General features: G+C 49.3%; 1 protein-coding gene across 3 annotated transcripts in view; it reads left to right on the plus strand.

Moving 5' to 3' along the window:
• The window catches only part of LOC119957911 (leucine-rich repeat and fibronectin type III domain-containing protein 1-like protein), a 259,286-nt gene that overhangs the window by 208,656 nt on the left and 25,508 nt on the right, over nucleotides 1-25,122 (plus strand). For 2 of the 3 annotated variants that reach the window (XM_038786099.1, XM_038786101.1), the window contains exon 2: nucleotides 19,595-21,002. In XM_038786099.1, coding sequence (XP_038642027.1) covers nucleotides 19,615-21,002 — 1,388 coding nt within the window. In that variant the 5' untranslated portion in view covers nucleotides 19,595-19,614. Of the gene's footprint in view, nucleotides 1-18,304; nucleotides 18,349-19,594; nucleotides 21,003-25,122 lie in introns of those variants that run through there. The other variant, XM_038786100.1, reaches the window with a different exon arrangement.

Here is a 25,122-nt window from a genome sequence, read left to right on the forward strand (position 1 = left end):
CTGCAATTCAGAAGGAGGCCATTCGGCCCATTGAGTCCTCCGAAAGAACACCCTACTGCAGCCCACTCCCCCCCCCCCCACCTATCCCCGTAATCCCGTAACCCCATCTAACCTGCGCATTTTTGGAATAAAGGGTGGACCTCTAGGAACGTGATAAATAGGAGGCCGTTTGGCCCTTTGAGCTCACGGTTGATCTCCCATCATAGTTCCTTCCTGGATTAACCTTGTGTTGCCTAACATCCCACATGCGAGCGGGTCAATCAATCTCGGCCTTGAAAATACTCATCAACTGAGAATCGACAGCTACCTGGGATAAAGAATTCCAAAGATCCTTGGGGTCAAAAAGAATTTCTCCTCATCTCATTCCTCACTGATCATTCACTTATGCTGAGATGTTTCATTATTCATCATTGGGATGTGGGCATCGCTGGTTAGGTCAGCATTATCGCCCATCCCTAATTGTCCTTCAGAAGGTGGTGGTGAGCTGCCTTCTTGAACCGCTGCAATCCCTGAGGTGTAGGTACACCCACTGTGCTGTTAGGGAGGGATTTCCAGGCATTTGATCCAGCGATAGTGAAGGAACAGCCGGTATATTTCTAAGTCAGGGTGGCGAGTGATTTGGAGGAGAACTTGGCAAGTGGTGGTGTTCCCCATGTATCTGCTGCTCTTGTCCGTCTAAATGGTACGGTTTGCAGGTTTGAAGGTTCTGTTGAAGAAGCCTTGATGATTTTTTGCTGTGCATCTTGCAGACGGTACACATGGCTGCTACTGTGCATCAGTGTGCGAGGGAGTGGATGTTAAAAGAGGTTGCTGTGGTGCCAATCAAGCGGGGCTGCTTTGTCCTGAATGGTGTTGAGCCTCTTGAGTGTTGTTGGAGCTGCGCTCATCCAGGCAAGTGGGGAGTATTCCATTACACTCCTGACTTGTGCTTTGTAGATGGTGGACATGCTTTGGGGGGGGGTCGGGGGGTGAGTTACTCGCTGTAGGATTCCGAGTCTTTGACCTGCCCTGGTAGCCACAGTATTAAGGTGGCTAGTCCAGTTCAGTTTCTGATCAATGTTAACCCCCAGGATGCGACTGTTGAGGGAGATTCAGTGATGGTAATGCCAGTGAATGGCGGGGGGAGAGGGCTGGATTCGCTTTGTTGGAGATAGTGGTCACCCTGACACTGTGCGACATGGAAACTATTTGCCACTCATCAGCCAAAGCCTGGATATTGTCCAGGTCTTGCTACACATGGACAGGGACTGCTTCATTATCTGAGGAGTTGTGAATGGCTCCAAACATTGTGCAGTCATAGAATCATCAAAACCCTACAGTGCAGAAGGAGGCCATTCGGCCCATCGGGTCTGCACTGTCCCTCTGAATGAGCATCCTAACCGAGGCCGACTTCCCCATCCCATCTCTGTAACCTCACCAAACCTTTGGACTCTAAGGGGCAATTGATCATGGCCAATCCACCTAACCTGCGCGTCTTTGGACTGTGGGAGGCAACTGGAGCACCCGGAGGAAACCCACGCAGACACGGGGAGAACGTGCAGACTCCGCACAGACAGTGACCCAAGCCGGGAATCGAACCTGGGACCCTGGGGCTGTGAGTCTCCGGCCACCGTGCCGATCTTCAGCAAACATACCCACTTTTGGCCTTGTGATGGAAGGAAGGTCATTGATGAAGCAGCTGAAGATGGTTGGGGCGAGGGCACTACCCTGAGGAACTCCTGCAGCGATGCCCTGGAGCTGAGGGGTTAGACTTCCAACCACTACAACCATCTTCCTTTGTGCTGGGTATTACTCCAACCAGCGGAGAGTTTTCCCCTAATTCCCATTGACTCCAGTTTAGTTAGGGCCCCTTGATACCATACTCGGTCAAATGCTGCCTTGATGCCAAGGGCAGTCACTCTCACCTCACCTCTGACATTCGGCTCCTTTGTCCATGTTTGAACCAAGGCTGTAATGAGGTCAGGAGCTGAGTGACCCTGGCGGAACCCAAACTGAGCGTCCGTGAGCAGGTTATTGCTGAGTAAGTGCCGCTTGATAGAACTGTTGATGACTCCTTCCATCACTTTGCTGATGATGGAGAGTAGACTGATAGGGCTGTAATTGGCTGGTTTGGATTTGTCCTGTTTCTTGTGTACAGGACAGACCTGGGCAATTTCCCACATTGCTGGGTAGATGCCGGTGTTGTAGCTGTACTGGAACAGCTTGGCTAGAGGTACGGCAAGTTCTGGAGCACAAGTCTTCAGCCCTATTGCTGGCATATTGTCAGGGCCCAGAGCCTTTGCAGTATCCAGGGCCTTCAGCTGTTTCTTGATATCACGCTGAGTGAATCGTATTGGCTGAAGACTGACATCTGTGATGCTGGGGACCTCCGGAGGAGACCGAGATGGATCATCCACTCGGCACTTCTGGCTGAAGATTATTGCCAATTCCTCAGCCTTGTCTTTTGCACAGATGTGCTGAGATTGCCCATCATTGCGAATAGGGATATTAGTCTCTTCCTCCAGTGTTGTTTAATTGTCCACCCCGATTCACGGCTGGATGTGGGAGGACTGCAGAGCTTATATTTAACCCGTTGGTCGTGGGATTGCTTAGCTCTGCCAATGCGTTCTGCTTTTGATGTTTGGCTCACACGTAGTCCTGTGTTGTAGCTTCACCAGGTTGAGACCTCAGTTTTCGGTCTGCCTGATGTTGCTCCTGACGTGCTCTCCGGCACTCTTCATTGAACCAGGGTTGATCCCCTGGCTGGGTGGTAATGGTGGAGTGGGGGATACGCCTGGTGATGAGGTTACAGATTATGGTTGAATACAATTCTGCTGCTGCTGATGGCCCACAGAGCCTCATGGATGTCCAGTCTTGAGTTGCTGGATCTGATCTGAATCTTTCCCAGTTAGTACGGTGAGAGTATCAGACAACACGATGGAGAGTATCCTCAGTGTGAAGATGGGACTTTTTCACCACAAGACTGTGAACAAAGAACAAAGAAAAGTGCAGCACAGGTTCAGGCCCTTCGGCCCTCCAAGCCTGCGCCGACCATGATGCCCATCGAAACTAACATTTTCTGCACTTCCGGGGTCCGTATCCCTCTCTTTCCATCCTATTCATGTATTTGTCAAGATGTCCCTTAAATATCACTATCGTCCCTGCTTCCTCCACCTCCTCCGGCAGCGAGTTTCAGGCACCCACTACCCTCTGTGTAAAAAGTTTGCCTTGTGCATCTCCTCTAAACCTTGCCCCTCGCACCTTAAACCTATCCCCCCTAGTAATTGACCCCACTACCGAGGTGTGCTAGTCTCTCTTACCGATAATGTCATGGACAGCTGAATCTGGTACAGGTAGATTGGTGAAGACAAGACCAAATCAATTTTTCCCTATTATTGGTTCCCTCATCACCTGCCGCAGACCCAGTCTCGAAGTAATGTTCTTTAGGATCCGGCCAGCTCGGTCTGTGGTGGCACTACCGAGCCACTCTTGCTGATGGGCATTGAAGTCCCCCATCCAGAGTATATTCTCTGCCTTTGCCACCCTCAGTGCTTCCTCCAAGTGCAGTTCAACATGGAGGAGTAACTGATTCATCAGCTGATGGTGGCCGGTACGTGGTAATCAGCTGGAGGTTTCCTTGCCCACGTTTAACCTGAAGCCAGGAGACTCCATGGGGCCCAGTGTGGATGGTGAGGCCTCCCAGGGTAACTCCTTCCCGAGGAGCGATCTGATAGAGGTAAATTATGAAAGGCATAGGTAGAGTAGATCATGAGAACCTTTTCCCCATGGCAAAAGTGTCTGAGTCCAGAGGGCAGAGGTTTAAGGTGAGGAGTGAGTGGTTTTGAGGGGACCTGAGGAAACATTTCTTCACCCAGAGAGTGGTGGGAATATGGAACGCACTGCCTGAGAGGGTGGCGGAGGCAGGAACTCTCATAACAATCAAGAAGCACCTGGACGAGCATGTAAATCGCCACGGCAGAGTCGGCTATGGACCGAGTGCTGGTAAACGGGCTTAGTATAGATTGGTGTTTGATGGTTAGCACAGACATGGTGGGCTGAAGGGCCTGATGCTGTGCTTATGACTCTATGACAGTCGACCACTGTGCCACCCTTGCCACCTCTGCTGAGTCTGCCCAGCCGGTGGGTCAGGACACACCCATGGGATGGTGATGGTCGTGTCAGTGACACAGTATGCTTCTATGAGGATGACTCCTCCAGGCTGTTTCTGACTAGCCTGTGAGACAGTTGGTTTTTGCAACAATGGGTCATTATAATCAATTTTATTATTGATTGAGGTCAATTCAATCAGCTGGTGGCATTTGAACCAAAGTGCCCAGATTATTAGCCTGGGCCTCTGAATCACTCAGTGACATTATTCCTGGACCACTGCCTCCCTAACAGACTCTGACCACCCCCCCCCCCCCCCCCCCCCCCCCAGATTCCCAATCAGGTGAAGCAACTCTCAATGTCAATCCCCTTAAGAATGTGACCTTTCAACTAGATCACCTCTCGTTTTTTCAATGGGCGGGAATGTGTGACAAATCTGCTGACTCACTCTTTGGATGACAATCCTGTCATTTTAGGAATCAGGCCAGGAGCAAAAACAAGGGGGAGAGTGACCTCCTGGATGGCAAATTAAGCTGCAACGCCCGACCCGATGCTGTTGACCCATCGACGCCCATTCCCAGACCAAAACAGAACAATTTCCTTTGGCCAAGTCACTGACTGGTTTGGTTCAGTGGGGGGAAAAAACTTTTTAAAATTCCAATCTCCACCGCACGTGGCCCCTGGTCGACCTCCTTCAGGAACGTAATGGGCCATCAATTGGCAGCAAGCAGGTTTCCTGTTCTCTCCCGGAGATGGGATGGCCTGGTACAGGCCTCTCGGGCAACAAGTTTCACATTTCTCCCACTCTGGGCCATTTGGGAAACCCGGAGCTCTCTCTCTGTCCCGCTCAGCTGGAGGGCCGGCTGGCTCTGTGCAGCCAGACATCTGAAGGAACAATAACGGAGAACAAATCCTGAGCAACCGTTTTAATTTAAAACAAAAGGAGAGCGATGCTGACAGGCTCCAGTTAACTGTTGTTTGTTGCCAGAACAATCAAACTGAGCTACCTCGGCCTAAACCGGGTCATTGTTAAACAGACACTTGTCTCCGTCATCTCATTTATACCTCAGCCGAGGAGTCTGTTCTGAAAGAACAGATATTGGGGTCCCTGCTGTCTGACTCTGAAGAAGTCATTCCATTTTCAAACTAATTAAGTTGCTCACAAGATCAGAAAGATATTAATGTTCTGGAATATGTATAAATTTAGATCTGCTGTGTGGGGGACAGAACTGATTTTAGTTGCATAAATTATATCTCTTCTGCCTGAGATGAAGTAATTATCTTAATTGAAGTCTGAGTGTATTCCACTCATTAGAGCGTCGTAACTGTGCCTCTGCTATTATTGTGCTTTGAACTGACACTTTGCAAGCTCCATTATCTTTGCCAGCCATCTGATGGTGGGCAGGGAGGAGGAGGTGGGGGAATTTTTAACGCTGCAAGTGTGCTTTTGTTTCTATTCTTCCTGATGTTGGGCTACAACTTCCCATTTCTTGGAAAAATAAGATATAGTTTCATTTCTCTGCCACCTTCCACAAGTACAGCACATCCCAAAGCACTTCACGGTCAATTAAGTACTTTTTGAAGTGTAGTCACTGTCAACTTAACCTGCACATCTCCCTTAAACTTTCCCCCTCTCACCTGGAATCTGTGCCCCCTTGTAATTGACACTTCCACCCTTGGGAAAAAGCCTCTGACTATCCACCCTGTCTATGCCTCTCATAATTTTGTAGCCCTCTATCAGGTCTCCCCTCAGCCTCCGTCTTTCCAGTGAAAACAATCCTAGTTTGTTCAACCTCTCCTCATAGCCAACACCCTCGAGACCCGGAAACATCCTGGTGAACCTTCTTTGCCCTCTCTCCAAAGCTTCCACATCCTTCTGACAATGTGGTGACCAGAACTGCCGCAATACTCCAAATGCGGCCTAACCAAGGTACATACAGCTGCTAGGTAATCGTTTGTTTTAAATCACCCTGTTGATTGAGATGTAAAATATTGGCCATGACTCCAGGAAGAACATATCTGCCTTAGAATTTTAGGAACACAACAGAATTTTTATTTGTATTGGTAAATATAAGAAAAAGGTATCGTTTTAAGTGTGTTTAATTTCATCCGCGCGATCGACCGGCTGCGTTGCGTTCTTGCTCGAGCGCGGTCTGGTCGGTGAATGCCGGAAAGGCCTCTCCTGGGCTCCCCGGCAGCCTTCACGCCTCGTGGGACCCACCCAATCCTGCGAGACGTCCAAATCAGAAACACGCCCACAAAGGCCGTGACCAAACGGCACGTGTTTGAAACCGACTTCGGCAAACTTACCCAGGATCCACCCGCCTTGCCGGATCCGCCGGCCTCCCCGGGGAGGCTGCAGCCGGCGACAGGCGGAACGGCAGCCGGGGGGGGGGGGGGTCTCCCGGGCCATTGGTGACCCCGGGGTGGTCAGGGTCAGTGCAGGGGGGCTCCCTGGCCCTCCCCCTGGAACATGGGCACCTTGGCACTGCCACCCTGGTCTCCGATAGGCTGGGAGACCCCCTGAGTCCAATTCCGCCTCGTCCACGTTGGTGTGGGCTGGTGCTGAATGGCGCCCGGATGCCACATCCCTGGGGAGGCTGGCCAATCCCGGTTTGCTGAAGTTCCCCAGCCACCCTCACCCCACTGAAGCTAATAATTGGGTCAACAGGAGGGAAATAACTTCAGCAGCGACTTGGGTTAGGGCAGTTTGTTTGGACGTAACTATGGATGTTTCATCACGTAACCTTCTGCCATGAGAATTAAACTATGCCCAATCATTTTTAGGTATTTTCTCCATGTCTTGCTTGCGGCATTGTCCAGGAAATAATAATTTACTCCTGGAGACTCCAGGCCAATTCCAAGGGGTTGGCAGCCTAACCTCTGCTGGCTACTGTGAAACTAACTGAGATAAATTGCATAACCATTTTAATACAATGTTCTTCTTCACTCACTTACCTTAACTAAGTGGCAGGGTGGCACAGCGGTTAGCACTGCTGCCTCACAGTGCCAGGGGCCCGGATTCAATCCCTGCCTTGAGTTACCGTCTGTGCGGAGTCTGCACGTTCTCCCCGTGTCTGCGTGGGTTTCCTCCGGGTGCCCCGGTTTCCTCCCACAGTCCAAGGATGTGCAGGTTGGGTGCATTGGCCACGATAAATTTCCCTTAGTGTCCACAGATGTGCAGATTGGGTGGGGTTACAGGGATAAGGTGGGGGTGATCTTTCAGAGGGCCGGCGCAAACCCAAAGGGCCGAATGGCCTTCTTCTGCGCTATAGGGATTCTATGGGCAACTGAAGTTGTAAAAATAACCCACAGCCACTGACCAATCACAGTGAGGTGCCATTTCTAGCTTGTCGTGCTCCTAATGAATGTTACATTATTCCACAAACACATTAAGCCACCGCTGGAGTTAATTATATTTTCTCAAGAACATCGCCAAAGACAAAATGAAATTAAAGAGCAGCACTTTCTCCTGACTGTAAAAATGCTCATTTAGATTCATACTTTTTAAATTGAAAAATGATTGTGAGTTGCATTCAATGGAATGGAATGAGCCGCTGGGATAGGTTCCTGCACCCACCGGGCCCAGGGCTGCCCACTCAAGCATTTCAACCAGCCATTCGATCCTAGGTTGCCCACTGCACTCGGCCTGTGCGCCAGAGGCCTCTCTCTGCTCTGGTACACAGTGCTGGCACACCGGAGAACGGGGTGTTCAAGCAGCCACCCCTCCGCACTCCTGTCTCAGGAGGCCCCTTGCCTCCGACAGACCGGCTGATCCCAGAAGGTCATCGGCATTCTTGAACCCGAATCTTTTTGATTTTGTTTTGCTCTTTGAGTTTAACAAAGTGGAGGATGTCAGCGCTGACCTGTGAACCCAGTGTCAGCAGAGATTGAAACACAAACAGAAAACGTTGGAAAGACTTAGCGATTCTGGCCGCGCCTCAGGAGAGAGGATCAGAGCTAATGGGAGGGATTCGCCAACCACCCCTGGACCGGGAATTTCTGCCCGAGGTTAATGGACCTTTTGCTTGTCCGTGGAATTCTCCGTCCTGCCCGTGACGATTCCCGCGCCAGGCGGGAGCCAAAGATTTAGGCCAATGTTTCAGGACTGTTAAAACTCTCGTGCCCCGAACTTTCCCTTGTTGTTGAAATCACACTCCGGCTCATACCCACGTTGACCAGATCGTATATGGAATGGTTCCATGAAGTTCAGATAACTTCCCACAATGCTTAAAGGTCACAGCTTCTATAGTCTGCATTAGAAGTCGGCCCTCTCACAGGGATTTCGGCATCACCTGAACTCGTGAATGGAGAACATCCTGGCTTACATCATTCTGATGGGTAGTGGCTATACGGGGAATAGGTTAGGGTGGGGAATAGGGAGGGGGGTCCGAATATGTCCAGTTTGTCAGGGGAGGGTAGCACCAGTCAGAATGGAGCTTCAGATGGAAGGCACACCCCCTCCCCTCCACCCCTGCCTTCCCCCATAAGAGCACAGTGGGCTAAACGGTTGGCTTGTAATGCAGAACAATGCCAGCAGCACGGGTTCAATTCCCGTACCAGCCTCCCCGGACAGGCGCCGGAATGTGGCGACTAGGGGCTTTTCATAGTAACTTCATTGAAGCCTACTCGTGACAATAAGCGATTATTATTATTAAGATCAAAACCAGTGAATTTTTCTATTTCCCACCCAATGAAAGACTTTAACTGGGGCATGGATGGACCTTCCGCCCAAGGCTCGGCCTGCCTCCCTGTAAAATCGTATCCGGTTCAGGCTGGGTGGAGGGTGGGATCGCAGATGGAATTGTGTTCCTGCAATTACCCCCCCCCCCCCCCCCCCCGCCTAGCCCCACCTCAAAGCCCTCTGGGGTGAGGGTGTAAAATTCTTCACGGTCTGAGTGTGTAGGAACTGGGTGTTGTGGTTCTGAGCAATGCAGAAGAAGCAGATCACCGGCTCCAATCTCCAGAGTGTGCGGAAGCTACGCCGGGACATTGATTGAACATTGGGGTGATTTCTGAAACTTCTGCACAATGGAGGGTTCTTGCTCAGGAATGTTCCCCCCGCGCCCTCTGTAGGTTTGAGTGATCAGAAAGTGGACAGAGTAACCCCGACTGCGATGTGGGAGAGGAGGCGGTGACATTGTGGTAATGTCAATGGACTGAGGCTGCAGAGGCCCAGGTTAATGCTCAGTGTAACACCACAGAGGCTGGTCAAAATTGAATGTAGTTAATGAAGTCTGGAATTGAAAGTGAATCTCAGTAATGGTGACCATGAAACTATTGTCGATTACCAAACAAGAAAGCACCTGTTTCACCAATGTCCCTTTTGGGAAGGAAATCTGCTGTCCTTACCCGGCTTGGCCTACATGTGACTCCAGACCCACAGTGACGTGCACTGAGCGTGTAGAAGATTTTAGTTTAGATGGGCAGCATGGTTGGCGCAGGCTTGGAGGGCCCAGGGCCTGTTCCTGTGCTTTAATTTTCTTGATATGGAGCTGCCGGCGTTGGACTGGGGTGAGCACAGTAAGATGTCTTACAACACCAGGGTAAAATTCAACAGGTTTGTTTCAAAAACTAGCTTTTGGAGCGCAGCTTCTTCACCTGAGGAAGGAGCAGTTCCCCGAAAGCCAGTGATTTGAAACAAACCTGTTGGACTTTAACCTGCTTTTGTAAGACTTCTTACTGCACTTTTCCTTGTTTGTTCTTTGACGTAGTTGACTCTTAACAGTCTCTCTGAAATGGCCCCGAGCGAGGCACTCAGCTCAAGGGCAATTAGGGATGGGCAACAATTGCTGACCCAGCCCAGCGACGGCCACATCCCGTGGGAGAACACATGATGCAAGGTCGAGGGCATGATCGATGTCAGGCCAGAGGCTGAGCAAAGATCTCAGGATCAAACCCCAGCAAAAAGCCGCACCTTCAGCAAAAAAGAAAATAAAGACGTGGGTTTAATTTGCGCCCTTTTATCAGCTCTGGATGGGTCAAAGACACATTATGGCCAATGGAATATTATAAAGTGTGATCACTGTTGAAATGCAGGAACAAGATGACAATGAGCTGTAATCGGTTCCAGTTTGAGGCCTAAACTGATAAAAGAGACACTGGCCTATCGGAGCTCTCCTAATTTACAGATTGTTCTAACCCCCATGAGGATGTTCAGACAACAATTTCTGATCTTCCAATGCGGCTTATTGAGTAGGAGCTGTCCAGGGCAGGTGCGGAGACCCAGCACCTGTCAGGCTAGAGGATAAAGCAGGCCCCAGTCAAGGCCTGGTCAGATCTACCCTCCCATTGGGTCTACACTGGGGGCGGGAGAGGGGGCAATGGTGAGGGGTGGGGGTGGGGGCAATGGCGAGGGGTGGGGGTGGGGCCAATGGCGAGGGTTGGGGGTGGGGGTGATATAAGAATAAATAAATTAATAATAATAATTATGTTTATTCATGTCACAAGTAGGCTGACATTAACACTGCAATGAAGTTACTGTGAAAATCCTCTAGTCGCCACATTCCGGCGCCTGTTCGGGTACACTGAGGGAGAATTCAGAATGTCCAATTCACCTGACAACACGTCTTTCGGGACTTGTGGTAGGAAACGGGAGCACCCGGAGGAAACCCACGCAGACACGGGGAGAACGTGCAGACTCCGCACAGACAGTGACCCAAGCTGGGAATTGAACCTGGGACCCTGGCGCTGTGAAGCAACAGTGCTAACCACTGTGCTACCGCTTATGACAGTTTCCTTTGAAGTTACCACGCGGATATAATCAAACCTCCATGATCCTATAATTTTTATCTAATTATTTCACAGCTAACTGTTTTAACCTCCACAGCTTAAGGCACAGCTGACAATCTGTCGCCTTCCATTTCATTTCCTTCTGACTTTCACGTCTGTCAGAGAAAAATAATGGATTCCATTTATTATCGACACCTTCCCGCTGGAACTAGATTTTTTTATTGTTTGGGAGCGATGGAAGTGCCTGGACTACACACACAATGGACACACACTGGCGGTTCACCCCATAACCACCAGTCTGGTCCTTCCCATAACCACCAGTCTGGTCCTTCCCATAACCAGCAATCTGGTCCTTCCCATAACCAGCAGTCTGGTCCTTCCCATAACCAGCAGTCTGGTCCTTCCCATAACTAGCAGTCTGGTCCTTCCCATAACCAGCAATCTGGTCCTTCCCATAACCAGCAGTCTGGTCCTTCCCATAACCAGCAGTCTGGTCCTTCCCATAACTAGCAGTCTGGTCCTTCCCATAACCAGCAGTCTGGTCCTTCCCATAACCAGCAGTCTGGTCCTTCCCATAACCAGCAGTCTGGTCCTTCCCATAACCAGCAGTCTGGTCCTTCCCATAACTAGCAATCTGGTCCTTCCCATAACCAGCAGTCTGGTCCTTCCCATAACCAGCAGTCTGGTCCTTCCCATAACCAGCAGTCTGGTCCTTCCCATAACCAGCAGTCTGGTCCTTGTGCAGGCAACACCTAAACTATTGGAATCTGCCCTTTCCATGGTTTCTGTGTTTCGGTGACTTGGCTAAGGTGGCAATCTCACTCAAATGGAGGCTGCGGGTGAGGGATGGAGCCCCTTGTGTTGTTGGAGATAACCTTCCATGCGATGGTGGTAAGTGCATTTATCGCCAGTGAAGAGGAGTTCTTCTCTGGGTCCAGTGGAATGTCGAGCTGTCAGGCAAGAGGGACTTTACCTGGGCTGCCTGACTCTGTCACTGATCTTGGAATCCTTCAGTTAGTTACACCCAGTCCAGACTGGAAGAGGAAGAGGAAAATGCAAGAGTGTCTTTCGAGAATGATAAGTTGGCCACGCTAAGTCTTACCCTCCCTAATCCCCTTCTTAAACTCTTAACCTTTCCAACACTCTGTCCTCCTTTAACACTCTCTTGACCCTCATTAAAGCTTTCACTTTAACCAACTTTCTCATCCTAAATTTCTCCCTCTTTACCTCCTTAACCGTTTTTTTAATGCACCTTGAGGCATTCCATTACGTTGAGGGAGTTTTGTCAATCTTCATTTTGTCAATCTTCACGGCCGCTACGTTGAGTGAGCATAATTCCTTTCTCACTAGAACTCATCTGCATCTTCAATAAGTGCCTTGGATGGAGACACATGTTCACTCTTATACCTGATGGTTGGGATTGGAATGGGCTGTGATTAATTTGCTATTGGAGTGAGAATCAGATTTTCAACGTGGAAGAGGTATGTGATCACAAAATGAGTTAGTTGCACAGTTCCCACTGATTGATGGATCATTTAATCACTCTATGGAAAGGTAATTTTGTCCCCCAAATGATGATGGATTTTCCCGTCATTCCGATGGATGAGTATCCAACAGGGATGCCTGTTGTTCATTGTCCAGGCTGCTTTAGGATGATTTAAATATTGAGATTGCTTGACGACAGAGACTTCTACAGCCTCTCTGCGGTAAAGAATTCCACAGATTCACTCCGCTCTGAGAGAAGAAATTCCTCCTCATCTCTGTCTGAAATGGGTGACCCCTCACTCTGAGATTCTGCCCTCTGGTCCTAGACTCTCGCACAAGGGGAAACATCCTCTCAGCATCGACTCTGTCAAACCCCCTGAGAATCCGATATGTCTCAATAAGGTCCGGAGCCTCTCATTCTTCGAAACTCCAATGTGCACAGGCCCAACCTACTAATAATAATCTTTATTATTGTCACAATTAGGCTTATATTAACACTGCAATGAAGTTACTGCGTAAAGTACTCGACCTCTCCCTCCATACCTGGTATCAACCTCGTGACCCTTCTCTAGACTGTCTCCAATGCCAGAATATCTTTCCTTAGATAGGGGGGCCAAAACTATTCAGTGTTCCAGGTGAGGTCTGGCTAGTACCTTGTATAGTTTTAGAGGGTCTCCCTATTTTTATACTCCATTCCCTCTGAAATATAGGTTTCCTAATTTGCCTCAACTACTGTCTACTTGACATTTTCACCTCCAATTTTCTCCTGAGGCACTATTTCACGCCAGCGGCTCTGTTCTACAGCATCAAGCTCCCGGTTTTAGCTCCTTTGAGACACAGTTTTCAAATGTGACACCAGATAGTGTGCATCGGCCAAGGTAGACTGTCAAAGCGGAGCCTCGTCTTCACTTAATGCCTGCACTTCCCTCCTCACCTAATGCAATGTCACTGGGTCCAATTGTGGCAGAGACCAGAGATCAATCAACCAGGTGTTGATGCTGGAGAGTTTCAGGTTAATATCACCTGGAGATCTCCAAATAACTCATGGCAAGACCTATGATTACTGTCACGCTCAAATCCTCAAGTAAGCCCCCAGTGGAAAAAGGAAAGCATCAAGCTTCATAGTCCAACAAAAGTGCTTTCCTTAAAATAATGCCTTCTACCTAAAGCTGCAGAAGAATCATCAGCCGGGACCATGGTTTCATTTTCTGCAGTAATGTGCAGGTTGTACTCCCCGGAGGTGTAGAAACAATCTTCAGTTCTCGCAGCAGGGCCTTGATGTGAGGGAAAATGGAACACAATTGATGTTTTATGTTCCTTGACTTACGCCTCACAAAATGCACCTGGGCGGGACTCGCTCTGCCTCCAGACCAGACAGCAAACAGCTGAGATCTCACAGCTCAAAACAGTTACCCACTGCAGCAGTTGAACTTTCCCCCTACGTTCAAGCATCACTGGAAATATTCTTTCCTCTTCAAATCCCACATGGTCACGCACGTCGTGAAATATGATTGTCAGACCTAGATGTGCTCATCTAAACACAGAGTCCCACCACTGCCTCTTCACAACAATAAGAAAATGTAAGCTGCCCCCACGATGATGCTGCTCCTGTTGAAACGCTCCCGATAGCACAATTACTTTCTTACAAGAGGAATATCAAGCAAGGCCTCCTCTTTAAAAGGAGCCCTCTTAATACTAATCACAATTAAAGAGGCATTTGCACAGAAGCCCTCTCTCTCTATTAGGGCGAACATTTCCTTTTAAATACACTTTGTGCTGCTGTAAATGTCCCATATCAGTGCACGCACAGTGATCGATATTATCCAAAGCCACTGTACGGGTTCTTCCCGTTTATCCCACTGATTTAGCCTTTCTTTTATTTTGCTGCTCTTATTTTGATCCATGGATGATTAATGGACATGTCTCTTTAAGGCGAGCAGGTTGCATCTTTAATTCAAGCAGAATATTCCAGAAGTTTAAGGAGCGATCATTTGCTGGTTTGAACCACAGCTGCAGATTTTTAGCCTCCAGTGGGAGAGATGGGTTTGGAACCCGCTTTGATTAAAGGACAGAACCTTTAGGAGCATTGACGTACTGAGGGATCTGGGCATTCAGGCCCATTGTTCCATGAAAGTGGCAATGCAGCTGGATACGGTTGTCAAGAAGGCATACGGCATGCTTGCCTTCATCGGCCGGGCACTGAGTACAAGAGTTGGCAGATCATTTTACAGTTGTATAAAACTTTCTTTCGGCCACATTTGGAATACTGCGTGCGGTTCTGATTGCCAAACTAGCAGAAGGATGTGGAAGCTTTAGAGAGAGTGCAAAGAAGGTTTGCTAGGATGTTTCCGGTTCTGGGGGGGTGTTGGCTGTGAAGAGAGGTTGAATAAACTCGGATTGTTTTCATTGGAAAGACGGAGGCTGAGGGGAGACCTGATTGAGGTTGACAAAATTCCGAGAGATGTAGATAGGGTGAAGAGTCAGAAGCTTTTTCCCAGGGTAAAAGACTCAATTAAAAGCGGGCACAGGTTCAAGATGAGAGGGGAATGTTTAGGGGAGCTGTGCGGGGAAGGATTTGCACACAGGGGGTGATGGGTGCCTGGAACCCGTTGCCAGTGGAGGTGATGAAGTGAGGCATGATAGCAATGTTTAAGATGTGTCTTGATAGACGCATGAACGGGTGGGGAATGGAGGGGTACAGATCATTTGGGCAATAAGTAGGAGGTCAAAATAAGGAATCTGGATTGGCGCAGGCTTGGTGGGCCGAAGGGCCTGTTCCTGTGCTGTAATGTCCATTGTTCTATATTGATTGGCAGGTGGTCGATGAATTGGCCAGAAAGGCTGTGCTCTGCCCGGTAATAGGTGGTGTTAGGATCTTATCCCACTGGTGTGCCTTTCAGAGTACCAAACTTTCAGTTTTTACTCTGGCAGTGCAGAGGGAGAACCGACTCTCTCTCTCTCTCTCTCCAGAAAATCTGCTGGGAAATGCTGCATTTCTGAACGCAGTGAACCTCAGTGAATGAATGAATGATTCTACAGAGACGACCGATACAGGCTGCAAACAGATGGCAGAATTTTGCTGGAATCGGTGGTGCGGGCAAATCTGGCGCGAAGGAGTGGCGTGAACCACTCCGGCATCGTGCCGCCCCAAGGGTGCGGTATCCTCCGCACCTTCAGGGGCTAGGCCGGCGGTGGCGTGGTTTGTACCACGCCGGCCGGCAGGGAAGGGGATTGGCGCCATGCCAACCAGTGCCAAAGGGCCTCCTTCGGCCGGCACGAGTTGGCACATGCGCCATCATCCCAGCGCATGTGCAGGGGGGGTCATCTCCACGTCGGCCATCGCGGACTGTTACAGCGGCCGACGCGGAAGAATAGAGGGTCCCCACGGCGCAGGCCCGCCCGTGGATCGGTGGGCCCCAATCGCGGGCCAGGCCACTGGGGGGGCACCTCCCGGGGTCAGATCCCCCTGCACTCCCCGAGGACCCCGGAGGCCACTCGCGCAGCCAGGTCCCGCCAGCAAATACCTGGTGTAATATATGCCGGCGGGACTGGCCGAAAACTGACGGCCACTCTTCTATCACGGGTCGCTGAGGGGGCCCCTGCCAGCGGCCGAAAACGGGCGCGGCACAGTTCCCGCCCTCGCCAAATCCCCGGCGCTTCTCCGACCTGGCGGGGGGTGTCGGAGAATCCCACCAGAGACTTTAACCTGCAAGCTTGTTGTGAAGGGAAGTGTGCTGCAGACCATAATCTAAAACAGAGACTCTTTTTTAAAAAATTCATTTATAAGTTTTACCCCTTTCCACCTCTCTGTATTTGTCTGTCTTGTGTGTGTGGAGGGTCGGGACAAGGTAAAGTCAGAGTTAGGTATTAGTGAATAGTTAACCAGTTGTATTTACTGCATATTTCATTTTAGTTCTTGTTATAAATAAATAGTAATTGTTTTTACATTTTCAAACCTAGTGTCTGTACTTTTTCAGCAGCCAAGGGTCAAAGCTTTTGTCATTTTTTATAAGAATTATTGATGAATTTACTTGTGTTGTGCCTCCAGGGTCTGTGGGGCTAGAAGTTTCTGCGCACCAGCCCGGAGGGTCGTAGCACCACAACCACTGATAACTCCATTTCAGAATCCTTCAACTTTGTTTTTAAGTTCTTTTCATTGTGTGATTGTGTCAAACATGACAGGTCTATTGAAGAGAAGCACATGTCTGGGTTTTCACAGAAGCCTTAATTATCAGTGAGCATGCATTTTATTTCCTCGCTATACCAGCAGCACAGTTTAAAGAGCATACTGTTTAATACTTGAATGATTAGCTACGTCTGTCAGATGAATAATTAATGATCAGTGTTTACAGCAGTGATAATCTTCCGAGAATTAGTGTTATCCCTCCACACTTAACAAGGGAGGTTTGCTTGCTCCAATCAAGCAAAATGTTGGGCTGTACTGGGACGATATGGACTGGGCAATTTCATTCAGCATCCACTCGTCAAAGAGGCTCAGATGATTAAGGTGGTGATTAGCTGGGGCGTACACATCGGGAGGATGGTCTGTGCTCAGTTAGCAGAGCGTTTTGGATGTTGCAAATGGTTCTGATGTTCCTGGGCCGGGGTCTTTGTTATCCATTGAGCCTGACTGTTCAAAAGGCATCTTGACAAACACATGGATAGGATGGGTATAGAGGGCTACGACACAAGGAAGGGCTGAGGGTTTGGCCAAGGGTGATATCATGACCGGTACAGGTTTGGAGGGCCAAAGGGCCCGTTCCTGTGCTGTATTGTTCTTTGTTTTTTGAAACCCAAAGTGTGAATGTGCCGAATGGGGTGAAGTCCCATCGTTCCTACTTCCAAAGTGGGAATAGCTTGCCCAGGTTCAGTGTCCTGATTGGTATCAGTGACCTGCGTGGATATGGGATCTTTAACACAACAAGCCAACCCAAATCATTTCATGGGGGTGTGATGAAATGAAGTATGACACCAAATCATATGAGGAGATATTAGGTTGGGTGGCCAAGATCTGAATCAAAGAGGTGGATGTAAAGGAGTACAGAGGTGGAGAGGTTTAGGGAAGGAATTCCGAACCTCAGGCTCCAGCAGGCCATTGTTGGAGCGATTGAACTCGGGGAAGCTCAAGGGGCAAGAATGAGACCAGCAGAGATATCTCGGATGTTTGTGGAGTTGGCGGAGATCACAGAGATAGGGAACTGTGAGGCCGTGGGTAAATGTAAAAACAAGGGTGAGAAATTTGGGCGGCACAGTGGTTAGCACTGTCACTCCACAGCTCCAGGGTGCCAGGTTCGATTCCCGGCTTGGGTCACTGTCTGTGCGGAGTCTGCACGTTCTCCCCGTGTCTGCGTGGGTTTCCTCTGGGTGCTCCAATTTCCTCCCAAAGACCAAAGATGCGCAGGTTGGGTGGATTGGCCATGATAAACTGTCCAAAATGGTTAGGTGGGGTTACTGCAATGTTCTTCAAAGTCGGGGGCCGCGGGCGGGTGTCGGGAATGTAGCGGAGCCGTTGTCCGCTCCCGATCGCGCAAATCCCCACGCAGCATCTGGCTTTTAATAACGCCGGCTGCAAGGGGCAGCGAACATGTAAAAAAAAAGGTGGCCACATTGCGCATGTGCGCGCGATGATCGGCGCACATGTGCATTCTACGAACATGTTTTTAAATTTTGGCCGCGTTGTGCATGCGCGCACGATGATCGTGCGCGCATGCACAATGCGGCCAAAATTTTAAAACATGTTCGCAGGTTGTGCATGTGCACCGATAATTGGGCAGTGGTTTTTATTCATGTATTTTATTCATTTTATTTTTATTTTTTTCATTTATTCTATTCATTTAATTTTTTTATTTTTTTACAAGTTTGGGGGGGGGGTTTATTTGATAAAAATTTACAGGAAAAAAATGCAGAACTTTGGACAGATGGAGACTCCCTACTTTCCGACACCGGAAGGCTTCACCTTCATCCAACAGGTTCCATTGGAGGAGCGTGTACGAGGGCCAAAGGGACCCAAAACCATTTTCTCCATTTTTGTCAGCAGCAAACAAGGTGAGAGAAAATGGTGGGGCGCGCATTGGGTGGGGGGGGGGGGGGGGGGGGGAGGGGGGGGAAGCGGGGGCAGTGATAAGCGAGCAACTCAAATGCCCTTTGACTTTGGGGGGGCTGGGAGATCCAGCAGGAGGGGCTGGAAAATTTTGGCCAATGACTGCGATCATCCCGATGTTTAGATGGAGGAAGTTCTCACTCATCCGGTACCTGAAAAATCAGAGGCAGTGGAAGGGTCGGGAGGGGACGTGGTGGGATCAGGCTGGGTGCAGAAGGGTGGGAATCATAGGGCAGGAAGAACGGGAGAGTGAGGGGATTTTACCCTGCCGCTTCAGTGAGGAGGGATGACATTGGGAAGCCAATCATCTGAAGTTCATTGTGAAGGTCAACAGATTCGCCAATATAAGTTTGATAAATTTCCCATATTAACTGCAGCATAAGTTTGAGAAAACGTAACTTTAATCTGCAGGTGAGGAAACAAAGCGGCATTACTGAGCTGCAAAGTCTGTTCCTGCTCTTATCCCACATGCCTCTTCAGCAAGGTTAACGCTTCCCTTTGACAGGATTAGTAAGGTGTGAGAAATCACAGCATCTTGCAAGGCCGATGCCTGTGATTCACTCGTTCTTTGCAGCTTGTTAAAATAAACTTCTTCACCTTCCTGTCGGGGTGAGATGTACATTTGCTTTATCTTCATTTCCCTCATTTGCCCTGAGGCTTCTGCGATGTTTTCACGTGTCAACCCACATAGGGAATGTTGGCATCTAACTCTCCGATCATCTGCCATCACCAGAAAGTACCTATCTGTAATTCCCATGGGTTTAGTACTCAGGGAAGCAGGTGTAACTGGGACCATTGAGTTGGTGAGGAAGTCTGTGTTTCTTATTCTTATGAAGCAGAAATGTCATGAGAACAATTTAACCTTCTATTTTGCTTGTTCCAGACAGAAAATGCACATAGAATTGATGAAAGTTTTTAGAGGGAGCTTTGTTTAATGTGGATGTGATACATATTTGGGATCAGAGTATTTGACGCAGCCTCAACCAATACAAGTGTGATTAATACTATCAAACCTGATGAGTCCTCTAGGTCAGCAATCAGCAATGTAACCTGGTATTGGACAGTCTTACAATGTAACCTGGTATTGGACAGTCTTACAATGTAACCTGGTATTGGACAGTCTTTCAATTCTCTGTGGAAACAATTCAATTCCTTCAAAGATTTGTAAAGCTCTTGTTTTTCCTCCCGCAGATCTGCTGGTCTGATTGACGATGGAGAGGTTCCTCTTCTCTCTGCTCCTGCTCAGCATGGCTGTGAGGGCTCAGCTTTGCCCAAAGCGCTGCATCTGCCAAAACCTGTCCCCTTCCCTCGCCATCCTCTGTGCCAAAACTGGCCTTCTCTTCGTGCCGCCGTTCATTGACAGGAGGACTGTGGAGCTGCGCCTGACCGACAACTTCATCACCACGCTCAGGAGGAACGACTTTGCCAACATGACGAGCCTCGTCCACCTCACCTTGTCGAGGAATACAATCAGCCAAATCATGCCTCTCACCTTTGGCGACCTACGTGGACTTCGCGCCCTTCACCTGGACAGCAACAGGCTGAATAAACTCATAAATGACCACCTGAAGGGTCTGGTGAACCTTCGTCATTTAATCCTGAACAACAATCAACTCAACTACATTTCCGAAGGATCCTTCAATGACTTCATCACATGCCTGGAAGATCTGGACATGTCCTACAATAACCTGGAGCAATTTCCTTGGGAGGCTATTTCCAAAATGGTAAACTTGAACACTCTAACCTTGGACCATAATCTAATTGACCACATTGAAGAAGGGACATTCTCTGTTCTTCACAAGTTGGCCAGGTTGGACATGACGTCCAACAGATTGCACAAGCTCCCCCCTGATCCGCTTTTCTTAAGGACACAACTCCTGGTGAATGCCAAAGGCGCTCAATACTTCTCGCTGGTGCTTAGCTTTGGTGGGAACCCTCTACACTGTAACTGTGAGCTTCTGTGGCTCAGGCGCCTGATGAGGAAAGATGATCTGGAAACCTGTGCATCACCGCATCATTTGATGGGGAAATATTTCTGGTCGATCTCCGAGGAGGAGTTTATTTGTGAAGCTCCCCTCATAACCCGGCTTCATTCAACCAAGGCATTTGTCATGGAAGGTCAAGGTGTGACCTTGAAGTGCAAAGCAGTCGGGGATCCTGACCCCTCCATTCTCTGGAGCTCACCGGAGGGGAAGCTAGTGTCCAACACGTCCAGGACAACACTCTACGACAACGGGACCCTGGACATTCTGATCACCACACTCAAGGACAGTGGCATATTCACTTGCATCGCTTCCAACGCTGCTGGAGAATCGGCGACAAACACCACCATTGGCATCATCCCGCTCCCTCATCTGGTCAACTTAACCAACCACGTGAAGGAAACTGCCCCCGGTTCCTCGGACATCACCACGTCCACCAAATCCGGATTCCCCTCCAACAACAGTGACACCAAGAGTTTACAGGATAAGAAGGTTGTGGCAACGGAACTGAGCACCACGTCAGCACTCATCCATTGGCCTTCCCAACGCCCCATCCCCGGGATCCGCATGTACCAAATTCAATATAACAGCTCCACTGATGACACTCTCGTTTACAGGTAATGCTCGCCAATGGGTTCATGGTTCAAAATTAACTCCAGGGACTCAGTCAGAACCCTAAGTGCAAGCGGAATAAGAGCAACAACAGGATAATCTGTCATTGTTAGAGCTGGTACAGGGAGGAATGTTGGCACAGTCCACAGGCAGAACAACAAAGAACAAAGAAAAGTACAGCACAGGAACAGGCCCTTCGGCCCTCCAAGCCTGTGCTGACCATGCTGCCCGTCTAAACTAAAATCTTCTACACTTCCTGGATCCGTATCCTTCTATTCCCATCCTATTCACGTATTTGTCAAGATTCCCCTTAAATGTCACTATCGTCCCTGCTTCCACCACCTCCTCCGGCAGCGAGTTCCAGGCACCCACTACCCTCTGTGTACAAAACCTGCCTTGTACATCTCCTCTAAACCTTGCCCTTTGCACCTTAAACCTATGCCCCCGAGTAATTGACCCCTCTACCCTGGGGAAAAGCCTCTGACCATCCACTCTGTCTATGCCCCTCATAATTTTGCAGACCTCTATCAGGTCGCCCCTCAACCTCCATCGTTCCAGTGAGAACAAACCGAGTTTATTCAACTGCTCCTCATAGCTAATGCCCTCCATACCAGGCAACATCCTGGTAAATCTCTTCTGCACCCTCTCTAGAGCCTCCACATCCTTCTGGTAGTGTGGCGACCAGAATTGAACACTATACTCCAAGTGTGGCCTAACTAAGGTTCTATACAGCTGCAACATGACTTGCCAATTCTTATACTCAATGCCCCGGCCAATGAAGGCAAGCATGCCGTATGCCTTCTTGACCACCTTCTCCACCTGTGTTGCCCCTTTCAGTGACCTGTGGACCTGTACACCTAGATCTCTCTGACTTTCAATACTCTTGAGGGTTCTACCATTCACTTTATATTCCTACCTGCATTAGACCTTCCAAAATGCATCACCTCACATTTGTCCGGATTGAACTCCATCTGCCATCTCTCCGCCCAAGTCTCCAAATGACCTAAATCCTGCTGTATCCTCTGACAGTCCTCATCGCTATCCGCAATTCCATCTACCTTTGTGTCATCTGCTAACTTATTAATCAGACCAGTTACATTTTCCTCCAAATCATTTATATATACTACGAACAGCAAAGGTCCCAGCACTGATCCCTGCGGAACACCACTAACCACAGCCCTCCAATTAGAAAAGAACCCTTCCATTGCTACTCTCTGCCTTCTATGACCGAGCCAGCTCTGTATCCACCTTGCCAGCTCAACCCTGATCCCGTGTGACTTCACCTTTTGTACCAGTCTACAATGAGGGAACTTGTCAAAGGCCTTACTGAAGTCCATATAGACAACATCCACTGTCCTACCTGCATCAATCATCTTTGTGACCTCTTCGAAAAACTCTATCAAGTTAGTGAGACAGGACCTCCCCTTCACAAAACCATGCTGCCTCCCACTAATATGTCCATTTGCTTCTAAATGGGAGTAGATCCTGTCTCAAATAATTCTCTCCAGTAATTTCCCTACCACTGACGTAAGGCTCACCGGCCTGTAGTTCCCTAGATTATCCTTGCTACCATTCTTAAACAAAGGAACAACATTGGCTATACTCCAGTCCTCCGGGACATCACCTGAAGACAGTGAGGATCAAAAGACTTCTGTCAAGGACTCAGCAATTTCCTCTCCAGCCTCCTTCATTATTCTGGGATAGATCCCATCCGGCCCTGGGGACTTATCTGCCTTAATATTTTTCAAGACGGCCAACGCCTTGTCTTTTTGGATCTCAATGTGACCCAGGCTATCTACATACCCTTCTCCAGACTCAACATCCACCAATTCCTTCTCTTTGGTGAATACTGATGCAAAGTATTCATTTAGTACCTTGCCCATTTCCTCTGGCTCCACACATAGATTCCCTCCCCTGTCCTTCAGTGGGCCAACCCTTTCCCTGGCTACCCTCTTGCTTTTTATGTACGTGTAAAAAGCCTTGGGATTTTCCTTAACCCTATTTGCCAATGACTTTTCTTGACCTCTTCTCGCCCTCCTGACTCCTTGCTTAAGTTCCTTCCTACTTTCCTTATATTCCACACAGGCTTCGTCTGTTCCCAGCCTTCTAGCCCTGACAAATGCCTCCTTTTTCTTTTTGACGAGGCCTACAATATCTCTCGTTATCCAAGGTTCCTGAAATATGCCGTATTTATCCTTCTTCCACACAGGAACATGCCGGTCCTGAGTTCCTTTCAACTGACATTTGAAAGCCTCCCACATGTCAGATGTTGATTTACCCTCGAACATCCGCCCTCAATCTAGGTTCTTCAGTTCCTGCCTAATATTGTTATAATTAGCCTTCCACCAATTTAGCACATTCACCCTAGGACCACTCTTATCCTTGACCACCAGCACTTTAAAACTTAGTGAATTGTGATCACTGTTCCCAAAATGCTCCCCGACTGAAACTTCTGCCACCTGGCTGGGCTCATTCCCCAATACAAGGTCCAGTACAGCCCCTTCCCTAGTTGGACTGTCTACATATTGTTTTAAGAAGCCCTCCTGGATGCTCCTTACAAACTCTGCCCCGTCCAGGCCCCTAGCACTAAGTGAGTCCCAGTCCCCGTGTGTGCGTGGGTTTCCTCCGGGTGTTCCGGTTTCCTCCCACAGCCTAAAGATGTGCAGGTTAGGTGGATTGGCCATGATAAATTGCCCTCAGTGTCCAAAAATTGCCCTTAGTGTTGGGTGGGGTTACTGGGTTATGGGGATAGGGTGGAGGTATTGACCTTGGGTAGGGTGCGCTTTGCAAGAGCCTGTGCAGACTCGCTGGGCCGAATGGCCTCCTTCTGCACTGTAAATTCTATAATAATCTATGATAATATTGGGGAAGTTGAAGTCTCCCATCACAACAACCCTGTTGTTTTTACTCGTTTCCAAATACTGTCTACCTATCTGCTCCTCTATCTCCCGCTGGCTGTTGGGAGGCCTGTAGTAAACCCCCAACATTGTGACTGCACCCTTCTTATTCCTGATCTCTACCCATATAGCCTCACTGCCCTCTGAGGAGTCATCCCGCAGTACAGCTGTGATATACTCCCTAACCACAGGCACAACTCCGCCACCCCTTTTACATCCCCCTCTATCCCACCTGAAACATTTAAATCCAAAAACAAATCTATTTCTATAACAAAGGGTCAGTACTGAGGGAGTGCTGCACTGTCAGAGGGTCAGTACTGAGGGAGCGCTGCACTGTCAGAGGGTCAGTACTGAGGGAGTGCCGCACTGTCAGAGGGTCAGTACTGAGGGAGCGCTGCACTGTCAGAGGGTCAGTACTGAGGGAGTGCTGCACTGTCAGAGGGTCAGTACTGAGGGAGTGCTACACTGTCAGAGGATCAGTACTGAGGGAGTGCTGCACTGTCAAAGGGTCAGTACTGAGGGAGTGCTGCATTGTCAGAGGGTCAATACTGAGGGAGTGCTGCTCTGTCAGAGGGTCAGTACTGAGGGAAGGCTGCATTGTCAGAGGATCAGTACTGAGAGAGTGCTGCAGTGTCAGAGGGTCATATTGAGGGAGTGCTGCACTGTCAAAGGGTCAGTACTGAGGGAGTGCTACACTGTCAGAGGGTCAGTACTGAGGGAGTGCTGCACTGTCAGAGGGTCAGTACTGAGGGAGTGCTGCACTGTCAGAGGGTCTGCATTGAGGGAGTGCAGCACTGTCAAAGTCAGCACTGATGGAGTGCCGCACTGTCAGAGGGTCAGCACTGAGGGAGTGCCGCTCTGTCCGAGGGTCAGTACTGAGGGAGTGCTGCACTGTCAGAGGGTCAGTACGGAGTGAGAGCTGCACTGTCAGAGGGTCAGTACTGAGGGAGTGCCGCTCTGTCAGAGGGTCAGTACTGAGGGTGTGTCGCACTGTCAGAGGGTCAGTACTGAGGGAGTGCTGCACTGTCAGAGGGTCAGTACTGAGTGAGTGCCGCACTGTCAGAGGGTCAGTACTGAGGGAGTGCTGCACTGTCAGATGGTCAGTACTGAGGGAGTGCCGCACTGTCAGAGGGTCAGTACTGAGGGAGTGCCGCACTGTCAGAGGGTCAATACTGAGGGTGTGTCGCACGGTCAGAGGGTCAGTACTGATGGAGTACTGCACTGTCAG

The sequence above is a fragment of the Scyliorhinus canicula genome, chromosome 27, assembly GCF_902713615.1.
Source record: "Scyliorhinus canicula chromosome 27, sScyCan1.1, whole genome shotgun sequence".
In the NCBI taxonomy this organism is placed as follows: Eukaryota; Metazoa; Chordata; class Chondrichthyes; order Carcharhiniformes; family Scyliorhinidae; genus Scyliorhinus; species Scyliorhinus canicula.